We start from the raw sequence: 14,539 nt of genomic DNA on the forward strand, positions 1-14,539 counted from the left end.
CATCATTCCGAAATATATACCATTACGTAATAGCTAAATAGACCAAGAAGTAGCAAGCCAAACAACTCTCAATTTGCCCTCCTAAACTTTCTTTCCTTTACAAAAAGAGTATCAATTCATAAAATTCGAGAAGCACTCTTCCGCCACTACAACCGATTTACATATCCAAAGAGTTATCTCATTCCAAATAATCTTCTCCACTTTAGAATTGAAAAAAGAGTGATCCTTACTCTCCAAATCTATACCACAAAAAACGCACTTTAAACAATTTAAAGGAAAGACAATACTTCTAGTATTCAAAAGATCCTTCGTTGGAAGTCTATTCACAAAAAGTCTCCAACCAAAAGCATTGATTTTGTAAGGAACCTCCAAATTCCAAACCTTGCGCATCATGTCATCATACCTATTCCAGGACCCAAAAGGAGTACATAAAGTAGCATAAAAGTCATAACAAGAAGATACTGAAAAAGCTCCGGCCTGGTCCGCGGTCCAAAACACCTTGTCATGATCGGACTCCACCATTCCGATACTTCCTAATTTTGCATATAGCGATGTAAGCGACACACGTTCAACAGGATACAACAAGAATTTCCTAATACCAAAATCTCCCGAAACCACACATCATCGCGACAACCCCCATCCCGGCTCCTGACACTTTTTTCAAGCAAGATATCGCAAAAAGATCCGGAAAATCCTCACACAAACTAGTCTCCTACAACCAAATAGTTTCTCAAAAGAGAATATGAAAGCCATTACCCAACCTAAACTTACACAAAACCACCATCAGATCCTTATTAGGTGAAGATCCTATATTGATAATATCCTTCCACCAAATAGATTGAGAAAGTGGAGCAAAACCACTACATACCTACACCACAAAAAGTCTTCAAGGAAATGTCGCTGAATCGAGCTTTCAACAAATCGTATCAAAAGTTGTCATAGCCTTGCAAAATCCTCCATCTCCATTTGTTAAGAAGAGCCAAATTAAAATTCAACAAATTTTTTATTCCTAATCCCAAAAATTCTAACGGTAAACAGATTTACTTCCAACTCATCTAATAGATCTTTCTCGTTTCCGAATTCTTATTCAATACATGGATTATTAACCTTAATCATGAAAATAATTTAAATTTTGTTAGGATTTATTAAGTGCGTGAATTCGAAAGACTGGCCTATTAGGTGGAAGAATTTTATGACTTAAATATCATATTGAATATTTTAATTGATTAAAAGTGGAACTCCTAACATTGTCACGAACCAATATTTATGGGTGTTTTTTCTTTCTTGGTACTAATTCAATGGTAGTCTTTTTCATTTTGAATTGACAACGTCACTCAGTCACTTATAGTATTCAGTAGAAATCTTTAATTCAGTTTGTAGATAGCTATTTAGTTACGTATGCCACGGAAAACATCGATGATAAATTATGTTAAGGTTAATTTAGATCTAAAGTTGTAAAGATGAATAATATAAAAATTGCTTCATAACTTTTCCAACTTTTCTCATTACAAATATTACTCTTATATAGTTAGTAGTATTTTTTAACAAATTATGGATTGTAGGCCACTTTAAAAATCTACATAAACATAAAAAAGAAAACAAGAGGATGTAGAGACCATTTTTAATTGCACCTATTTAAAAAATGTAACAATTTTACCACCTAACAGGCCTGTGTGTAAAATATTCGATTGTGAAACTTAAATCCATGACCAAATTCAAAATTAGTTTTAAATATTTGGATATAATTAAATGATTATTAATGATTTGATTATCCATTTATATAATTCGAATATAATTAAATGGTCATTAACTGATTAAGTTATTTTGGATTCGATTATAATCCGATTATTATCTAAAATCCAAAATTAGTCCAAATATTTTAATTCCATGATAAATTTTTTAATTTTCAAAATAAAAAATATTTTTAAAATTGAATTTTTTTAAAAAATCGATTATATAATCATAATCAAGTTTATAACCGGTTTTATAACCAGTATTAATAGAAATGTGGTTAGGGTTATAAATCTAAACCATTTAAATGGTTTGAAAATGGTTATAGTTTGATTTCTAAAAATAACCAACCATGCACACCCCAACCACCTAACACTTTATGAATTTTAGGAGATATAATCAAAACTTATTACAACCTACAAGTAGATTTTATCAACTACTTCTTAACTCTTCAAGAGATTCATCTTTTTCAAAGAATAATACGTGGATGTGGAGATATGCATGATTGATTCTATGTAGCATATGTTTATCAAGTTTTAATTGATAATAGTTTTACCTTCGATGAGAGTGTAAGAATATGCTCCCAACTCTCATCGCTACTTAAGAGAGTTGGACTCTCCTTTTAAAGTGATAATTTTTCTTGACAACTTCTACGAGATAGATTTCCTTCCAAGAAAAATCTATTTAGATAGAATGTTATCACTATTCAAGAAGGACATTTTGTACTTTTTTGAAAAAAATTGTAGAGTCGGCCTCTCATTTATCTGTGACAAGGAGTTTAGTTGTTAGTGTCTTGTATATGAGAGGCTTTTAGAAGACACTCTTACGCCAATCATTTATTTTATTCCTAGCTGTATTTTTAGTTCTGCTTTTGATCTTTGTTCTGTTGTAATGGGCTGTTATTGTTTCTAGTCTGTGCTTGTTTTACTCTGCTACTGATGTATGGGTTTGGGTGAGAGTTATAATACCTCTGGTTTCATTTGATCTGTCCAGCATTTTGGTGGAAATGTGGTGTAATATAGCAGGCATAGCTTATGCCTGTGTATTTTAATGATATTATTTCTTGGCTTTCCAAAAAAAAAACTTATTTTATGCGCCACCACACGTCCACACATACGAGGTAAGAATAAGATTCATTATCACCCATCATTTCAAAAAAATTTCATCAAATTTATATAGGTAAAGTAGTTTTTCCTACTAATATCTTATTTAAACTCATATAAATTTAATTATTCAACTATTGAGATACATGTTAAATTTCAATATGAATATTTATGGATTTTTCTCCAAATTGCTTCAAACTAGAATTTTAAATTCGTAATTTAAAAAATTGATACAAGGCTAACACGTAGAGCTGTCAAATGGGCCGGTCCGGGGGGCCAGTGTGTTTAAATGGGCTGACCCGGCCCAACACAACTGCTTAATGGGCCATATAAATTGAGTCCGACCCATTTTGCAAAGGCCTGTGCGGTCCGATGGGCCAGCCTGACCCGTATTTCAATGTTATAGTTCTAATTTTATAAAAATGATGTAATGGATAAATACAACACAACATAAGTAGAGAGTTATTATAAACGTATATAAGTGATGTTTAAAATATTTATCTATATATATATATATATATATATATATATATATATATATATATATATATATATATATATATATATATATATATATATATATGAATACCACAAAAAATCATTCATGTAAAAGTACAAAGTAATTTAATATTATCACCAACACTTGTCAAATTTTCTCTCCATTTCACAATCATTTTCTTGACAACATCATCTTTAAAATATATCCTCTTTAACTTTTCTTTATCACTTGAAAACACATTGATGAAATCATATCTTATCTCAATCTTTTTCCCCTAAAATTTACCAAAATATTTTTTTAAGGAGCCAGTCCGAAGTCTGCTTGGCCCGACCCGACCCAGTCCATAAAAAACATAGGCCCGATGAACTGACCAAAAAAGACAGGGTCGTATTTTTTAAAGGTATTTTGCGGCCCGGCCCGCGCTAAATCGTTTGGCTTGTGGGTCGACCCGATGGATCGAGCCCATTTTGACAGCTCTACTAACACGACACATATGGAGGTTTAAGACCAGTTCAGCACGTGGTTTTTTAAAACATATATTAAAACTCTAATAAAATTATGGGTTAAATATACAAATCCCCCCTGTAATGTTAGCGAGTTTAGGTTTTAGCCCCTGGTAAAGTTTTTTTTGTAAAACAAACCTTGTAATTTTCAGATTCTCTCACTATAGCCCCTATTGAGCCCAGATTCCATTTTTGAATGACTTGGCAGTACATCTGGATTTTAATTTTATTTTGATTTAATTTTTATAAGCCACGTGGAATTTTCAATTATTTTAATTATTTTATTCTTTTTTATCTACGTTTATATTTTTTTTTTTACATTTTTTAAAATTAGTTTTATTAATATTTTATAAGAAGATCTATTTTACAAATTAATTATTAAAATTTAATTTGGGCCTCTTTGAACCCATGATAATTACACACACAATTATATTTTCAGCCCATTACTCCAGCCTATTTTAAAGTCATTAATAGCCATGTATTTTTGTATTATATACACTCATATCATCTTCTTCAAAAACGATGTGGGACTCCAAAAATACTGAGTTATTTGTTCATCACTGCTGTGCAATATAAGAAGCTGGCCACTTGAAACACCAACCAAACCAACTGTGCTGCGTACATGCAACGAGGAGGGATTTTCATGTAGTGCCCGAGCTTGAGATCTGACAAGAAAGAGAGCGCGTGGACGGTGCTGATTCTCCCATAAATCTTAAAGAGCAAGTTTGCAATTGGTTTTCCAGGAAGGATATACCCAATCATGAACTGTGCTATAATGTCATATCCAGGTTGCTGCAAGATAACCACCACTTATGTTACAATCAAGTTTCGAGGGGAAGGAAAAATACTATACTAGAGATGGAAGAAATATTCATTGGACTTAATACCTGGTTGGTAGTTGCTTGGATGACACTAATTGGGAGGGTTACAACAAAAGCTAAGGCAAAAGCAAAGAGCATACCCCACCATGGAAGTTGCACATCCACTTTCCACACCAAAGACATCATTATGGATAGTGCCATGCTTCCAAATAATAAAATGAGGAACCACCATTCTGGTACTGTCTTATAAGCCTTCATGAGTCTACCAAGATGCGCAGTCCACAGCATATTTACAACTTGTCAATTTTGGTATAATGGTTGTTGTGTTGTGCCCACTAAAGTTAAACAAAATGTTTTTTTCTATTGTCTATTTCAAGCTAGTAATTACAAGTCAATGATAAACTTGATTAGCTTTAACTTTTACTGATTTAACAACTCCATTCATTTTCTTTTTCTGTATAATTGGGATGTTTCTATTTAGTATTGTTGTCAATTTCATCCCAGTAGTTCTCAATTCAATCCAAGTTACACTTCAAAATTAGCAAATAGTTAATTAACAGATTCATTTTCAATGGCCATTGGCAAAGATGTTTCAAGAACAATGACTCCACCCTGCCCAGCAATATTAGTTATTAACAATGAGGGGAGATTGGTTACTAAACCTCAATTTTGCAGAATTTTTTCCTATGAAATTTGTTGCTTAGTATCAATTACTACTGCAGATTGTTTTATGATGCCTTGATATGAGCATGGTCTATCTTGCCTTTTTGATAGTTGATGAACAGCAGCAACCTGAAGCCCTTTGTGTTGCCTCAGAAGTCCCACATCGTTTGATTAAAAATTAGAGTTGATGTTTATATAGCAATGAAACATAAGAACAAATGAATTAAATATACTGTGAGAGTAAGTGGGCCATTAACTAACTGGGCTAAGACCCAAATATTTATTTTGATAATTAAAAAAAAAAATTCTAAAAATCATTTTAGAATTTAAGAAAACGTAAAATAAAAATTTAAATAAAAAATTAATACGAAAATTTAAAAAATTAAATAAAAACTTAAATAAATTCCACGTGGCTCTTACAAATTAAATCAAAAATAAAATAAAAATCCAGGTGGACTGCCAAGTCATTGAAAAATAGAATCTGGAATGTATGGGGGCTATATCCAAGGAATCTGGAAATTACAAGGAGGCTTTTAAAAAAAAATCTTTTACAGGAGTCTAAACCAAATCTCGCTAATATTACAAGGGGGGTTTGTATATTTAACCCTAAAATTATTGATTTTTTTTTTCAAAATATAATTTTTCGAGATTTTAGAATACACACTTATTTAATTTTAGAGGTTTCATTATGTTGATATTATATTAACATTATGTTTAAGAGTAGTAATTCATTTTTAAAAAATAAAATTTTAATTTTTGACGATTTAAGGCTTTTTTTTTTGTAACATTTTTTAACTCATATCTAATAAGATTTATTAAATACATGTTATTTTCTTACCATAGTATGGGGAACCTATTTGCAAGCAGAATAAACTAATTCATGGATAGTTTCGTTTGTAAGTTCAAATAATTAAAAAGAACTTATTTGATAAACTCCACTATTGGACTCATTAATAATTCTTTTTATTAATATCTTTTATAATCTAGTTTAAGTCTCTTATTGTTTATTATTTTCCTTTCAATTTCATCTATGTTTTCAATTCAAAAAATTGAATAATTTAACATTTTTATAACTTATTTATTATAAATAAATTCATTAATTATCTTTTAAAATCTAGCTTATGCACTGTATTTTATCAAATAATTTTTTGTTTCCTTACCCTTGAGTGGGTGCTGATTTGGCCATAATTCACAATGATTTGCGACATTTCCTGCAAAACATTTATTATTTTATGTATCTATTCAATTTTTACCTTTAAACCTAACACATGCAAGTGATGTGACCACACTGACCACCCAAGAGATGACATATAGAAAAATAATTGCATAAATTTATATATCCTTTTGTTTGCCATTATATGTTTTGGTGTTGGACAGATAGGCGATTAGGTTAGACCATTTACAATGGTTAAAAAACTCAACACCCTCTTTTTCAACTCCCAACACTCCACATCATTTTCTCTTTCTTCCACCTAATAACTCAACACCCATTCAACTTTTACCCTCTCCAATGGTTTTTCATTCAACACCCTACCCCACCACTTTTTATTTTCATATTCTTATTTAAATTTTATTTTTATTTTTATGATTACATAAAATTACAATTATCGATTAAAATTAAATTAAAATAATAAATACTTAATAATTTATTTTTTAATTTTTTGTAATAAAAACAAAATTTATTTAAATAATTGGATACGATACAAATCATCTTAAATTAATTTAAAATACAACACACAATTAACGTAATTAGTACGTTTCAAATAATTTAAAATGCAATACAACACACAAGTAACGTAATTAGTACGATACAAATAATTTAAAATGCAATACAACACACAAATAATTCAATCACGGAACATTCCAAACTTTGTCCATATGTGCTTCACTAGATCAGCTTGCAATTCTTGATGAACATTTGGATCACGGAACTCTGATCTAGCACGCACATGATTTGCAAAAGCGGGTAACACCTCGGTCGAGTATGGTTGTGGTGCACTAGATCCACTTTCCTCAGATTGCTCAAAATCGGTCCAACGTTGAGAATATGAATCTCGTTCATCCTCAACAATCATATTATGTAATATGATGCATGACCTCATGATGATACCCAAATCAGCTATGTCCCACAAGCGAGCTGGTTCACGGATGATTTTAAATCGAGCTTGGAGCACTCCAAATGCACGTTCGATGTCCTTCCGACATCCCTCCTGAAATTTTGCAAATAATTTATCGGGTTCACTTTGAGGAAGTCTAATCGATTTGACGAAAGTTGGATAAGAAGGGTAGATACCATCAGCTAGATAGTATGCCATATTATATGGACGTTGATTCACAAAGAAATTCACACTTGGAGCCTTTCCCTGTTCCACGTCATCAAACACTGGTGACCGGTCTAGAACGTTTATATCGTTCAACGTTCCCGGACATCCAAAAAAGGCATGCCAGATCCATAGGTCATGAGATGCAACTGCTTCAAGAATAACTGTGGTGGTTCCCTTATCCCCTCTAGTAAACTGTCCTTCCCATGCTTTAGGACAATTTTTCCACTCCCAGTGCATGCAGTCAATACTCCCAATCATCCCTGGGAACCCCCGCATTTCACTAACATGCAGTATTCTTTGCAGGTCATCTTGGGTTGGTGCTCTCAGATACACTTGCTCGTACAAGCGTATGATTCCTTTACAGAATCTACGTAAGCACTCCAATGCTGTAGTACCTCCTATTTTGATGTACTCATCGACCGCATCTGCTGCAACACCATATGCTAACATTCGCATTGCTGTGGTACATTTTGCTAAGGGTGATATACCTTCTTTATTGGCTGCATCAACTCGCTGGGTGAAGTAGTTATCACTACTTGAAAGGTCCCCAACGATTCGAAGGAAAACATTTTTTTTCATCCGGTACCGACGACGAAACATTGCATCGCCATATGTAGGCTCATTGGCAAAGTAGTCGTCAATTAGTCTTTGGTTTGCCGCTGCATGATCTCTATTGAGATATTTTCTACTACGAGGTGCATTATCTTCCGATATTTTGTTTCTACGCTCTCTAAATCGATTGACTATATAATTTTCTTCAATTTCACGATTTTGATTGTAGGCTGCGATATCAAAATGATATTGTGATGGATCCATTTTTTTGTGATATTGGAGGTAGATTGGATGGGATTTGGGATATTGGTACATAAATGGATGTATGAGTCCCTATATATAAATGGATGTGGGTGGTGGACCACTGACGGATTTGAAATAATTTATTGTATAGAGTTAATTATCAGATAAGGAATATATTGGATGTGGGTGGTGGACCACTGACGGATTTGAAATAATTTATTGTATAGAGTTAATTATCAGATAAGGAATATATTGGATGTGGGTGGTGGACCACTGACGGATTTGAAATAATTTATTGTATAGAGTTAATTATCAGATAAGGAAACACTACACTGGCATATTGAAACAACAATAATTAAAGCAAACACTACACTGGCATATTGAAACAACAATAATTAAAGCAAACACTACACTGACATATTGAAACAACAATAATTAAAGCAAACACTACACTGACATATTGAAACAACAATAATTAAAGCAAACACTACACTGACATATTGAAACAACAATAATTAAAGCAAACACTACACTGACAAATACTTCATTGAAATTAATTATCAAACAGTTCTGCCTCCAACTTTTTCAACAGCTGGTTCTTCCGGTCATCTAGATGCTCTTCGGAAGTTAGCTTTAGATACATCTTCATTTTCTTGGTTTTAGTCTTTTCCAAGGCTATATTGTTAGCCTGCTGTTGCATCAAGGCTATGTTGTCCAATCGTTCAAGCTCTTTCGTCTTGAATTCTTTGTATTCAGCCCATTCTTTGTCCACCACCTCCGAGGCATATTCCTTGCTTTTCTTTTTACCCTTTTTTTTAGCTGCCTCCCTTCCTATAGGACGAGCACTGGATTCTACAGTGTTTGAGCCACATGCATCACTCTCGCGAGATCTCTTAGATCCACTACTTCCTGAGCCAATATTTCCTCCTACTTGACTAACATAACGTGGTTGATCACGGAGAGCGTGCCATTCTTCCATTAAAGTGAATCTAACATTCTTCCCACATGCATATAATTCCTGCGCTTTTGCCAAAACATCATTCTCCGACCAACCACTTCCTTGCATACGCTTAGCGCCATCATAAGCGCCAATCCATTTACCCAACACTTTGTTCATATAATTAAAACGGTTTCGGCATGCAGGTCCATCACGCGGAGGATCGAATGAGCAATGCTCATTACAATACTCAGCAATTTTACCCCAATATGTTTCACCTTTCTGGTTTCTCCCGACAACACTGCTTGTTCCAAATTTAATCCACCCACTAATTAGCACCAAATTTTGTTCAGTGTTCCATGCTGGTTGCTGAGTTTTCCTGCTCTTAGGAGTTGAATCCTCTGAATTTGGAGCGACTTCATTAGAAACTATCATGCCACCAATAGTTAGTTGTGTTGAAAACTCGGGAAATTCAGGTACACCACCACTTGGAAAATTTGCATTCGCCATTGTCACATAACCATTAAACGGGGGTGTTTGAGATGGATTTCTCGGCATAGATCCATAATATGGTTGAAAGTTTGGAACAGAGGATGACTGGTTGAAATTTGGTGGAAAACCAAAACTAGGTATGTTTTGAGGATGTTGGTTGGAAAATTGATTTGGATTTTGATAATAGTTGGGATTTTGATAATTGTTGGGATTTTGAAAATTGTTGGGATTTTGGTTAAATGGAAAATTAGCAGAATTTTGAGTGTTAAAATGATTATTGGGATCCATTTCACTAAAAAAAGACACTTAACTTAAAAAAAAACACTAATAGAAAGATAATAATAGAGAAAGATAGTGAAAAACTTGGATTTTTTTTCTGTGTCCAAATCAAATGAACCAAGTCTCTATTTATAGAGAAAAAAAAATCATGAATTTTGGTATAAAAAAAAAAAAAAAAAAAATTAATTTGCAGCGAAATAATTGAGTTCAAAGTATTAAATGGATAAAAATCTGGCCAGCCAATCAGAAACAGCCACGTGGCTGCACTTATCTCCTTTTCCATTCTCTCTCCGCGTGCAAACTCGCCCACTCTCACTCCCAGCAAGTGTGCCACACGCGCCTGCGTTGCACCACTAAGATGCTGCCACGTCAGCTTCTGGGACAGATTAATTGGTGTTGAGTTTTCTCAACACCTCTCTCCTCCAACACACACTCAACACCACATTCAACTCCCCATTGCACATCTTTTCCCCATGTTGACTTTAATTAAACTACCCATTGCACTTGGTCTTATATGTATGACAAAAGTTTTGCACCGGTGGATCTCATTCAAAGGATAAGAATATTTAATTTTTACAATTTCTATTATTAACAGCTCCAACTAGCTGGTATAACACCTCAAACTTCTTTCAAGATTATAGACCAATTCTATAAATTAATACAGGTCTTTTCAACCGATTTTGTCATAGGTTTTCTGATAAATTTCTCAGAAGGTGACCTCACCAAAATATTACTTCAAGTCGAATACGTTTAATTATAGAGTTCTATTAGAATATCGAAAAGAAAATGCATATTCCTTTCAATAGCCTAATAGATAAAAACTCCATAATTAAACGTGTTTGACTTGGAGTAGTATTTGAATGAATAATTTTCTAAAAAGTTTGTCGAGAAACATGTGAGTGAAAACAACATGCAGAAAAGATTCGTGTTTGTTTGTGGAGTGAACATAATATTTTTGATAAAAACATATTTTTATCTAATTCATTAATCTTAAAACTTTTAGGTGTAGTTTTTTTAGATCTTTATGTATCTCTAGTTATCTGATCACTCTTCATCCAAACTATTTTCTTTAAAAAAAAAAAAATCATAGATCTTCTTTCTACATATGTAAACCACCTAAACGTTTCATTATAAATGCTACCATAACACCCTCTATAATATTATCATGTATGAGTTAGTCTAATCACATCTAACACAACATTCTCATTTCTTGTTACACTTCATTTTTGTATTAATTCTTTACCGTCCAATATTCTGTCATGTACACCATTGTCGATCTAACAGTTGTTCGATAAAAAATTTTCTTTAGTTTGAGCGATGATTTTGTATCACATAAAACATATAAAATTATCTTTGATTACAACCATCCCCAACTTGAATACGATAGTTTACTTCTTCTATTGTCCTATTGTTTTGTACTATCATTACAATAAATTTACCACACATAGTTTATGGTAAGATATGATTTTCAACTTTCACCTATAAATTTAAATTTACATTTCATATATTCGGTTTTACTTCTTACTTGTAGTAGGCTGCATCAAATCTGCATCACACAGTCACAAGTGACTCACAACGTCGAAAACGACACCACCAGGTGCCACCTTCCCTCTTTTATTAAACTCACATGTTAATCACCCTACACCCTCCAATCTTTTAACTTAATCCAACGGCTCAGATCTAGTTTTGATTACCATAATTAACAAAAGGACAAATTATTCTAACTCTAAATATAGAAACCGGTAACTTTTCCAACAGCTTTTGTTTAGCCTCCATTTTTACAAGTATGCTATGTATGTATGTAAGTACTAATATTCCTTTTTTTATTCAAAGATTCCTTCTTCTTTTTTTCACTATAAATACATTTCTCTCTCTGTTAAAATTCAAGCCAAAAATCATTTACTTTCTATTTCTTATCAACCACTTTTTTTCTTCTGTCTTTGAACTCTTTTTCATTCCCTTTCTCATCTCTCAGAAACAATGTCTAATATTATTATTATTTTCGATTTTGACAAAACTATCATTGATTGTGATAGTGATAATTGGGTTATCGATGAATTGGGTTTCACAGATTTGTTCAATCACCTTCTTCCCACAATGCCTTGGAATTCTGTCATGGTATGTTCTTTATTCTCTTTATGTACTACTCTATTTCACTTGCAACTTGAATAACAAATTAATAATTTATTTATTTTTTGTTTTGGAATTATAGGATAAGATGATGATGGAGCTTCATTCAAATGGTATAACCATTCAAGAGATTGAAAATGTTCTTCATAGGATTCCAATTCATCCCAGAATCATACCTGCTATCAAATCAGCACATGCTTTAGGGTGTGATTTGAGGATTGTGAGTGATGCCAATATGTTTTTCATTGAAACTATTTTGAAGCATTTGGGAATAAGAGAATGCTTCACAGAGATTAACACTAATCCAGGTTATGTTAATCAACAAGGAAGATTAACAATTTTGCCTTATCATGATTTCAATAAGGCTTCACATGGTTGTACTCATCCTTGTCCTCCAAACATGTGCAAGGTATAAACTTCATGATCTGATTCAATATTTTTTTTATAAATTCAACAACTTTTTATTTTTTTAATATAAAATTCACAAAATAATTACTCTTATTTTTAATTATTAAGATAGGGGTTTACTTGACTCAATCTCTTTACAAGTTATGAACTTGATCCTATAAGATTGGAATATTGTAGTCTCCTAGTTTTCTGGCCTTAAAATATTATGCTTACCTAACTATCTATTTTTAGTGTCTCTTATTTGTGGCCACTAGATTGAGAACAAAATATAAAATAAACAATCTTTTTTAATTTCTAATTAGAACTTTTTGTTTTGTGTATTACAGGGTTTAATCATTGATAGAATTCTAAACACAGTTAGTGAATTGGATAACAAGAGGTTTATCTACCTTGGTGATGGTGCTGGTGATTACTGTCCTAGTTTGAGATTTAGAGAAAGAGATTTTGTGATGCCAAGGAAGAATTTTCCAGTTTGGGATTTGATATGCAAAGATTCTTCATTTGTTAAGGCTGAAATTAATGGTTGGTGTGATGGAGAAGAATTTGAACAAGTTCTGATGAAGTTGATCAACAAAATTATGATTGAAGAAAATGCTAAATTGGTTTCAAGTGATTGCAAGCTACAAACTATATCAACTCCTGTGTTTGAAACCTTGCCTAAAGCTCTATCAGTTAGACCATAAATTTTTTGTTTACAAGTATACCAATGTATCATAAAGTAATAGGTTCTTCTTTGTGCTTTGCTTAACTTTAATTAGCCTTTTCTAATGTTGTTAATTCTGTTCAAGGTGGATTTGTAATCTAGCATATGCAAAGATCAATTTTCCTTTGAAGGTGCTGATTAATTATTCTAGTAGCTATAATTTTAGAAGGTGCGTTTTTATTAATGATATGTGATACAATAAAGTTCATGAATTTGGTACGGTATATGCAATGCAACCACCTCGTCTTAAGCTTCCTAGGACCAAGGCATGAAATGAGAAAGCTCGCACAACAAGTTAAGTCAAATTCTAAACACAAATCTTTTGGGTGATTCTGATGTGTTATCTCCACTGCATACATTGACTCCAATGAGCTCAGCACAAAGAGTATTCCAAGTTGGTGACAACTGACAACTTAAACTTCCCAAATGGTCTATCTATGAACTTCTGAAAATTCCACCACTTGCACAAACAGATGGAGTCCGAGTGCATATAGCCATGCCATTAGTGTTGCATTTTACCCAACCAAGAGTGAGAGGTTTCCAAATAATTTTAGTAATGTAAGGTTGTTCAGGAGGATGGATTTTAATGGAGAAGGCTTAAAGGATAAATAAATCTAACATAGAAGAGTTGGATTCTTCTGACTTATGCTGCTTGTAATAGCAACATTGGAGGATATGGAGGCTGTTAAGTGAAAATTGAATAACATGTTCAGCTGGGCGAAATCCACTTCTGAGTTGAAAAACAGAAAGTTCATCGTGGGCGTAATCGATTACCTTAACCGGCTACTTCAGGGGTGTAACCGGTTACAGCTAAGCAAAATTCACTTCTAAGCTGAAAAACAGAAAGTTCATCGTGGGCCGGTTACCTCAAGGGCGTAACCGGTTAGCACTGAATTGATTTTAATTTTGTAACACCTGTAACTGGTTATAGGTTTAATGTAACCGGTTACAGGTCCGAGAATTCTATTTTTTATGTTATTTGACTTATGTAATCTGTGTCTCAATCCACTTATAATTGATGTATAAGTACCTTAGAGGTATTCTCATATATGTTTTTGACATATCTAACTTGAGCGCCACAACTCCTCTCTTTCCTTTTGTCTCTTCTTCGTCCAGTGGAAGCACTCCATAGCCACAAAAGTCTAAAGCAT

The 14,539-nt window shown here is 32.9% G+C and overlaps 3 protein-coding genes across 3 annotated transcripts; 1 reads left to right on the forward strand and 2 right to left on the reverse strand.

The window, feature by feature from the left end:
* Positions 1-4,382: 4,382 nt before the first annotated feature.
* LOC131623285 (oligopeptide transporter 3-like) lies at positions 4,383-4,911 on the reverse strand. Its single transcript, XM_058894285.1, has 2 exons — positions 4,724-4,911; positions 4,383-4,628 (listed from the first exon to the last, which is right to left on the reverse strand). The coding sequence occupies exons 1-2, from the start codon at positions 4,856-4,858 to the stop codon at positions 4,383-4,385; spliced, it is 381 nt and encodes a 126-aa protein (XP_058750268.1). The 5' UTR covers positions 4,859-4,911.
* A 2,199-nt stretch (positions 4,912-7,110) lies between these two features.
* LOC131623252 (uncharacterized) lies at positions 7,111-10,197 on the reverse strand. The gene is made up of 2 exons (XM_058894247.1): positions 9,015-10,197; positions 7,111-8,428 (listed from the first exon to the last, which is right to left on the reverse strand). Exons 1-2 carry the CDS (start codon positions 10,154-10,156, stop codon positions 7,168-7,170), a joined length of 2,403 nt encoding a protein of 800 aa, XP_058750230.1. The 5' UTR covers positions 10,157-10,197; the 3' UTR covers positions 7,111-7,167.
* Positions 10,198-12,046: 1,849 nt separating this feature from the next.
* Positions 12,047-13,518, forward strand: LOC131623314 (inorganic pyrophosphatase 2-like). The gene is made up of 3 exons (XM_058894317.1): positions 12,047-12,265; positions 12,360-12,686; positions 13,012-13,518. Exons 1-3 carry the CDS (start codon positions 12,128-12,130, stop codon positions 13,366-13,368), a joined length of 822 nt encoding a protein of 273 aa, XP_058750300.1. The 5' UTR covers positions 12,047-12,127; the 3' UTR covers positions 13,369-13,518.
* Positions 13,519-14,539: the final 1,021 nt, after the last annotated feature.

The sequence above is a fragment of the Vicia villosa genome, unplaced genomic scaffold, assembly GCF_029867415.1.
Source record: "Vicia villosa cultivar HV-30 ecotype Madison, WI unplaced genomic scaffold, Vvil1.0 ctg.000060F_1_1, whole genome shotgun sequence".
In the NCBI taxonomy this organism is placed as follows: domain Eukaryota; kingdom Viridiplantae; phylum Streptophyta; class Magnoliopsida; order Fabales; family Fabaceae; genus Vicia; species Vicia villosa.